General features: G+C 38.1%; 1 protein-coding gene across 9 annotated transcripts in view; it reads right to left on the reverse strand.

Moving 5' to 3' along the window:
- The window catches only part of NTRK2 (neurotrophic receptor tyrosine kinase 2), a 318904-nt gene that overhangs the window by 279643 nt on the left and 30015 nt on the right, over positions 1 to 9246 (reverse strand). For all 9 annotated transcript variants that reach the window (XM_025049746.1, XM_015592644.2, XM_025049745.1 and 6 more), the window contains 4 exons: positions 8958 to 9032; positions 8772 to 8843; positions 4214 to 4282; positions 1349 to 1503 (listed from right to left, as the gene is read on the reverse strand). In XM_025049746.1, coding sequence (XP_024905514.1) covers positions 1349 to 1503; positions 4214 to 4282; positions 8772 to 8843; positions 8958 to 9032 — 371 coding nt within the window. The remainder of the gene's footprint in view (positions 1 to 1348; positions 1504 to 4213; positions 4283 to 8771; positions 8844 to 8957; positions 9033 to 9246) is intronic.

The raw sequence follows: 9246 nt of genomic DNA on the forward strand, positions 1-9246 counted from the left end.
GACTGCATATGGGTACAGCCACTATGGAAAACATTATGGAGGTTCCTCAAAAAACTAGGAATTGATCTACCATATGATCTAGCAATCCTTCTACCGAGTATTTACCCCAAAGACTTGAAAACCCATATCCGAAAAGATATTTGCAACATGGATGGACCTCGAGATAATCATGCTAAGTGAAATAAGCCAGACAGAAAAAGTTGAAAATCATATGGTATCACTTATATTTGGTATATAAACCTAAAAGCAACAAATGAACAAGACAAACAAATAGAGACTCATGGACATGGACAATAGACTAGTGGTTACCAGAAGGGAGAGGGAAAGGGGGAGGGGGAAAATAAAAAAAAAATAAAATGCTAAAAAAAAATTATATATATATATAGTATGAAAAAAAAATAAATAAACTGGCATTAAAAAAAAAAAAAGACTCTATACATTATAGTTAAAACACAGGTTCCTCACAAACAAGAACCAGATGCTAAATGACTTTCTGTTGAGTCAGCAGTCACTAGACCAGAAGATCAAATACAATTGTGAACTGATTAACTGGTTGACTAACTGATGAAAATTTCAGCAGAGGAATAATATGTATATGTGGGTATTGTAGAGGTATGTCACAGAAGCCCTTAGCAGTAAAATCCTAACAGGCACACTTGGATTCTCCCTCCTCGTAAACACACTGGCCCTCACAGGAAGCTGTGATTTTTTCATATGGAATCCTTTTATATTCTGGAGGTGTCAATGCTGAGGAGAGGAGTGAGGACAAGAGTAAAAGAGGAGACTGTAAACCCAGACATGGGGAAAAGCACATCTGTGGCACCCCATTAAGAGACACAGACATCTGGCAGCAAGACACATTTAAGGGAATGGGCTGGATTGCACAGCATTTTCTTGTGCCGTCAGGACACTTTAGCACCTTGAGATCCTTTCCTCTATGCTGCCTGAGTGCCAACCAAATACAGTGGCCAGTGAGGCACTACACTTTTAGCAGATACTTTTCGGATGGATGGATGGAGGGATGGATGGATGGATGGATGGATGGATGGATGGATGGATAGATGGATGAACAAACAAAGAAACAAAAGAATAAAGTGTATACTTGTTTTCTCAATGCACTTTAAAATTATCCATTCAAAATTAATATTCTACTTGCAAAAAATTTTCAGCAAAGTTGTTCCCAGCTGATTTCTCCATACTGCACACAAATGTTGCCCAATTCTCTGGAGACATCAACAGCACACTATATAAAACCCAGGTAGTGGTAATCTTCCCAGGCTCTCTACCACACCAAGGCAATTAGAATACTTAATAGCCACTAGAACTCATTGACTTAAAAGCAAATTACCACAATTGGGTATCTGCAGGTTCGCCAAGGGGATATTCTTGCTGCTTTCATTTAGGCAGTACAAGTCCTGAGTTTCTGGACTGGATTTCGTCTCCTGAAGAGTCTTGATCCACATAATATCACAGGAGCATGTAAATGGATTGCCCACCAAGATCCTACATGAAACAAAAATGAAACCCAGTCAGGCTTCTCTTTTTCAGTTTTAACTATACCCATATTTATGAAGCACTACAAAATTATGAATTCTTTCTGGCCAGCAATCTTTGGAAGTCGTACCCACCTTTACAGCATAACAGTACTTATTAGTCATTCATTTAACACTAAGCTTCTGCAATATGCAAAAACCCTGTAGAGGCTAAAGGATGCAAAGTGATTTAAGACCTTTCAGAATAATAGGGAAACAAGATAGAGACAGAAATAGCTATAATGTAGGATAGAAAGGGATGTCTCATAAAAAGAGAGAAAAAAAAAGGTGCCATTACAAATTTATCACAGTTATTATACAGTTATTAAGAAGATCTTAAGTGAAAATGCCAACAATAAGTTTTCAGAAAAACTAGCATATGTATATCTGGCCAGGCTAGAGATTAAAGTGTTATCATTTAATAAGCTCAAACCTGTTGGGGGGGAGGGGCGGGGAGGTGCAGAGCAATGTCAACTTAATTTAAAATGAGACTGTAATACAATGCTGAGATCAAAGTGTGAGAACTAATCGGATGGCACTCCCAGCTTTCTGCAACCACGGTTCAGTTTGATTGATGCAAGAGAGTTGGAGCGAATGTAAGAGAAAGAAGCTGAGCGGGAGCTCTTGGGCCTTTGGCATGCACATGCACATGTGCACACATGGACACACACACACACACACACACAGCCCCCAAGCTCAGGGTTTCTGAGAGCAAGGGCAACTGAGCTCCAGATTGAGCCTCTTAGCCCACTGTGAGAGGGTCTGCTGAGATAAAGCCACCATTCAGCCGTGCTGTCTGGACTCCTGTGGCCGGTGATTGGTAAAAGAGGAAGTAGTCAAGAGGAAAATAAAAACCACAAGAAAAAAATCTTTAAATGCTTATTTATAATACTCAGTGGCCTATTTAAGATGAATTCCATTTATGGTAATGAGCCTTTAAATGAAGCCATTTAAAATCGTTACATAGGCTCTGCCTGGCATTAACCACAATACTTAAGATTTCCATGAGGACAGGACCTGGGCTTTGCAACATCATTTACTCCTGTGGTTTTCTGGTTGGGTTCTAAGAATCTCAGGGATCCCTGGAGACTTTTCTGGGAGTTTCTTTGGGGAAAATGTGGTCATGGCAGATTCGTTTAATTTGTATCTGCTTGATCGCCTCCAAGTATCCCTCCAACACCAAAACAGGATTTGCCGCTACTGGATACGGAATGTAATGTGAAAGAGATCCACAATGTTTAAACCCCAACTAATCCAAGATGTTTCCTTGCATTTCGAGTACATAAAAACTAAAGAATATTTCTACAAAGGAGGTATGACTGAATCTTCAGAAGGACAAAGAAACAAAGGGATCTTCAATTATAAATATAGCGATGTTCGAATGACCACGCAGTGCTGGCAGACAGCTGGCTTCTTCCTCTAGCTCACTGTATAAACTCCTTTTGCAGTGATTGTTATTACATGTATTTGTTTAGGCTTGTACCTCTCTTACTGGATAGCAGAACCCTAGAACACAGAACGCAGTTCTCCTTATAGCACCATGGCCTACTGCCATATTAGTTTGATTTGTAACAGGCATAACATTAACATTTGTTGAATGAATTGATTAAGCATGCTGCAGGGAGACTATTGAGGCATAGGAATTTGGAATCAGAATTCTAATTTTTAACATTAGATTTAATGTTAATTTTCTACAGTGATGCTTAAAATTTTTACGGAGTATCTTCCTCTATTTCATATATTTTCTTTAAGTTACACGTGTCTATTTTTGTGTTAGATATCTAGTGCTTCAATTGCCTGAACTCAGTTTATTCCAAATAATTGCCAATTGCCAAGACTTTCACCATGTAACTCTCATTACTACGTATTAACCTGTCACTCCACTAGGGGCATCTTCTAATCTGCACAGTTTCCTTATGAACGGGGTGGACCCTACGACTTAGGCAACATACAGTTTAAGCAAAAGCTAAACAAATGCTATGCAAAGGCCGTGTCCATCTGGGCCCACCTCTGTCACATGGAGCCTCTGCTTCAGGGTTCTTTGGGCCTCTCTTACCCATAGGAATGTCAACAGTTTACACTTGCTTTTTGGAGATAATGCAAAAATTGAACAAACCTAGAAATGCTGGCTATTAGTCATCAATGCGTTTCAATATTTTCCTATTGCTTTATAGCAAAGGAAATTGGGGCATAAGGATAAATACTGAATGCAGTAGCAGACCTAGAAGAAAATCTTACAAGAATGGGTGGGTAGGGAGAAGAACTACCTCTCCCCCAAAGTTCACTAAGCAGCAGCGGGCACTGTGGTTGGTGGATAAAAACTGGAGTGTTGTGCCCATTGTTGTTTCCTCCTTGAACGGATTTGCTTTCCTGGATATAACAGGGACCAAACAGATGCCTCCATCTTTTTCTCTTTTTCCTTCTATTAGAAAGTAAATCATTTATGTAAAAACAACATTTAAGCTCATCATAAATGATATATACTGTACTGATATGTTACATTTTTTTTTTTATCACGTCTTCATGACAGAAAAAAAGAACAAGTAATCAAAACTTGAGAAATCATTTTTCGAGAATTTTGATATAAAAATAGATCTGTGGCATCACTCATTTAAAAAAATACTTAATTAACCTTTCTCTTGAAATTTTTTCCCCAAATGCCATGCAAAATCATTACTTACAGCTCAGACAAGTCAAGGTGACGGAAATGTTTCCTAGACAAACTCGTCAGTTTATTTCGGGTAAAATTGCTGAAAAAAATCAAAAACATTAAATGTGAATCTAAAATGTTACATTTTAGGAGTAAAGTATTCAAATAGAAATTTTTAAAAATATGTACACATAATTTTATTTGATCATGATCCATGACTTGTTTAGACTCTCTTTCTTTAACTGAGAGTGATAGCTTAGTTTTTCCTGCCTCCTATAATTCTTGTTTATGGGAGTGGGGGGGACAAAGTATAATTTTCATATTGTCTATTTTAATCTTTTTTACTGAAAAGTTTATTTTTTCATATGTTGATTCAGAGTCAAGTTATATACCTCCTAGAGATTCTGACCTTTTGAACAATTAGTAAGAAGATTAAATGTAATTTAATTTAAAACCATAAACTCACCAGGGAGAAAAGATATTTTAAAACAAAAGAGCATCGTGAATATTTTGAATTCATGCAACATACAATATTTTACATATTAACTGTATTTAACACATCTTTACAGGAAAGAACACACCTATTGATTGATAAACTCTGCTGAGATTGTTTATATATGATTTCTAAATAACCAGATAATCCATGATGAGAACAGTTAACAACAACAACAAAAATCAGATAACAAGGAATGTGTCTGATTTTATCCTGACGTATTCTAACAACATGTCATTTTAAGATTTGAACCAACCAGTGAAAAGATATCATATTCGTAACTGAAAAAGTAATACTGAATTTACTGGCACGTTCCAAATACATAGCTTTATTTAATGGACAGGAGTTTCGGTTTCCAACGATCAATGACACAAGACCTTGAGCTGGGAACTTCTGAGCCATAATCCTGGCAGCTGACTCTCTCTGTGAATTTGTTTACTAGATGAATTTGTTTGAAACATATTCAATGATTGGGCTTCTAGACATGTTTAATAAGGAACATGAATATAAAACAAATGTCAACTTTTACAAAAACAGCCAAGCCTTCAACAAATTGCAATGAACCTTTTAGTATTTATTTCCTCCTCAAGAAAGTGAATGTTGGACTGAGAGCCAGATAAGAATGGAAGACCTGAGGGTGACAGTAATCCTGGACCCTTTCCTGAGGCTAGTCCATTGTGTCAGCCCAACAAAACCACCGTTGAAGTATCCTAGTATGTCTAACCAGTCACTTTCAGAGAGAGTTTTAAACCCTGGAGCTGATGTACGAGCTAAGGCTAGTTAGTTGATGAATAAACAAATAATTTATTCATAATTCAAGAGTGCCTGTGTCCACTCCCTGCTTTATTCTAAATTAGCATTCCCATACACCCAAACCCCTACCTACTAGCAGGTGCCCTCTTCCTTCTACATTTGCACCTCCTCTTTTCACACTGAGTGTAAAGTGCTCACCCACATGAAAAAATACTCCACCAGGAAGTTAAAAAATGTGCCCACATAAATCTTTTCTTTTGGAATGTGAATTAAGCATAGCTCTCGTTAGACTATAATACATTATGAAGTCAATCTGCCCGTCTTCACAATCTTGGAGACACGAATGTTTCCATCTTCATCTGAAATTGCCATCCTTGGGGGGAGGGGAGAACCTGCTCTTCCCCCAAGAAGAACAAGGAGAGAGGAGGCAAAGAAAGAGGACACTTATTGTCAAGGTTCTCCGGTCAGCTAGCGAGCCGGCACCAGGAGCAGCTGCCCCTGTCCAGCTGCCAGCAGCACAGCCCAGAGCGGGGTTACGCGCCAAAGAACAAGATGAGTTTTATGAACCATACTTATTATTGGGGCCAAAAGCCAAAAAGAAGGAGGAAGGGAGGGTAAAAAAATCAACAATCCTCTTACTGTTTGATTATAGGACTTTGCAAAGGAGCTAATTAGCACCTCTGCAAAGCCCCTGGAAAATACAAATGCTGGTTTTTCTCACAGTCTCTGGGTTCTCAGAGGTTAGGCAGGAATTAAGGCATCAAGAAATAAACTCAGTGACCAGTCACAGAGACTCTGGAGAGTCACTATGCAATGCTAAATATGCACAGGGTAGAGGGAGGAGTGGTAAAAGTGAAAGACAAGAGCTAATTTGAATTTATTTAAAACCCCAAATGATCACTTCTTGGACTTTTGCCTAAGATCAAGTGTAAAACCCCACATGAAGTAGACTGCTCTTATGCACATTTTTATATTGTTGGAGAAACTCACAGAGATAATCAGTATATCCCAGAGGTAGAGAGAAACGGCTTCTGATATACATTTCTTCCCCAGCTCACTGACATCCACTGTGTTGGCAGTCAAGGTAAGAGCACAATTTATGTGTGAGAAATCAGGGGAGAGGAAGCCAGTTGCCCCAAATCCTCAGTCATAAGCAGAAATTGGGACCAAGTTCTACAAAGGCCAACACTTGATTTGATTCCCTCCACCTTCCCTGTCATTCACAAAAGCCAATGACTTAATTTAATTTCATATTTTGGTGATTAAGAGCTTCTTTCATTACATGAATGAATATATGAAGTTTATTGACATTTCGTGACTTCTTCGTAACGATCTGAATACTTGCCTGACTTTATTCTGCCTTGCTACATAAACATGCCTACCAAAGTCAATAAGAGTTTTTGCAGTTTGTCCAAAGATTGGGCTTCCATACTACTGGCTTTTAAACAAACTATATAGGATATGTCCATCTCTTTGGTTTCCTATTTTCAAGTGGCACCTCTTTAAAAGACAAGGAAAGATAGCTGGCTTTATATAAGTTACATACAACACATTGAATACCATTAAAATTATTCTGCCATATATCACCCTGAAAAAAAAACACAAAGTGGCTTTGGTTTTCATATAAATATCATGCAACAAGGAAAGTGGGGGAAAAGTAAGAGATTTGATAAAGAAATAAATAAGTCTATTACTAAAACCGCTATTAATTGTAGCCCATTATACAAAAATCACAACATTAGGGGAAGTGATACGATAAGCCAGTGATGGGAGGTGGAGGGGACGGTTGTTGAGTAATTTGGGTCTAAAGTCAGCAATAACAAAAATACCAGAACTTAATCACCAATGTTATTAATTATATTTAAGTGACTGCATTAAAGTATTTTGCCTTTTTCTTCTATCCAGCTTCTCTGCTGTTTGTGCTATCAAGGCCTACGCAGGCATCAGATCTGTGCAGGCAAACCAACCACAGGGATGATGCCAAAAAGCATTTAAATGAAATGTGCTAATAAAGCTCCTTGGAGTTTTATCACATTTTTGCCAAATGTTTTTAACCTTAATTCTACAGACCTTATTTTTAAATTGACTTCATCATTAACACCATCTATAAAGTACGAAGTCACTATCTTGGCTTTATGCAATTAAGGTTCTTCATAATATCAACACATCTCCGTAGAGAATCCAGGCAATCTGCTCTAAGAGAATGATTTCTGCTATAACTGGCATGAAAATCAGATGGGGAACTGTTCTCCCCAAGAAAAGAAAGGAGACAAATATTACAAGAAGAGCTGATTCTAGAATTTTAAGGATGGCACAAATTTTACTTCCTGTACTCATGGTGTGGAGTGAGCCCTGAAGTCATAATTCCATCACTTTCAATCTGTGGATCTGAGCAAGTCCTACAACTTCCTCAGCCTGACTTTACATCCATGAAATGGGAGTAAAAAAGGTCATCCCTATCAACTGTTAGAAAAATCAAGTGAGATAATGCAGGTGGGAGTCCCAAAAGTAAACCGAAGACTATGAGATACAGAAGGTCTTGTTGCAGAGAATTTGCAAAGCACAAAAGGGTCAATGAATGCAGGCAACATGCCTCAGCAGACGGTCCCACTGAAAACTCGGTGCATGGAGACACCAATCTGCACTTAGGAGTGAGTGATCCTCCATTTAATGAAGAAACCCCTCAGGAAGGCTCCACCTTACTGATAAAAGTGCCATCATCTAACGGGATTTAGGAGCAAGCAACCCAAGAGCTTCCACTGTCCCTATTTTCTTTTGACTTCCATTGACAAAGCCTCAACAGGACTTCGGGGGAAGCATCCGCTATTGTTAATAATTGTCTGAACCTTTGGCATGTCCCATGGTTTATTTTTCTCCACTTTTATCAATCATGACTGATAGCTTTGGAAACACGAAGGTTCAAAAGAGATTCTATTATATAGGAGAAAATATTAGTAATTTTTAGCTCCCCAAAAAGGCCATGGCCAAGTCAGTTTCTTTCAGTTACACCGCTTTGATGTCTTCCAGGGAATGCCATGATTCCAAGGAAAAGGATCAAGGACACTGTACTGGGACATAGTTTTCACATCAGACTCCTTCCTGTTGGCCTATTACTCTGTCCAAGATGGAAATGACCCAAAAATTCATAAAAGGGAACAAACAGGCTGTTCTAATACCCCTCTGAAGCTATTCAGAAATCAAAGCTAATGTTTCTAAGCTATTGTCATAGCTATACTAACTTTTAAAAAGAGAATTTAGAGTTGGAAAAGAAGGAAAATAAACAGAGGAGAGAAATATTGAATAAATTGGGTCCTGGGAAGCAAAAGAATCAACCTTTACTTACATGTGCTGTAAATTGCTGTTTTTCAGAAATGCTTTATGTGCCACAAATTTTAATCCAGAATCCACAATTGTCCTGGGAAAACATATAATTGTATGCGTGTTAGAACTAACCAATGAATGCCCACATAACTGTAATAGAGAATAAGAAAAAGTTCTGAGATAAAGTACACAAGTCCTGAGTACTCACAGATTTTTCAGTCCCGTGTAAGCTTCAACATCATCTTCATTGATGATTTCTAACCTTTTCTGATTTGCAATGTAACTGCAAAAAAAAGCAGAGAATGATAGCAGTAAATAAATGTAGGCAGTAAATAAAAGAATGGGTAAGTTCCATCCAGCTTCACCAGGGTGTCACGGTGATCCTTTCCTACCCAATCTTACCCCACCAAAAAATAAAATAAAAATAAAAATACAGCTAGGGGAGCCAAACTGAGTGTGATTGAGAAAAGGAAGGAAGGAAGGAAGGAAGGAAGGAA

Source organism: Pteropus alecto, unplaced genomic scaffold, assembly GCF_000325575.1.
Source record: "Pteropus alecto unplaced genomic scaffold, ASM32557v1 scaffold206, whole genome shotgun sequence".
Classification (NCBI taxonomy): Eukaryota; Metazoa; Chordata; class Mammalia; order Chiroptera; family Pteropodidae; genus Pteropus; species Pteropus alecto.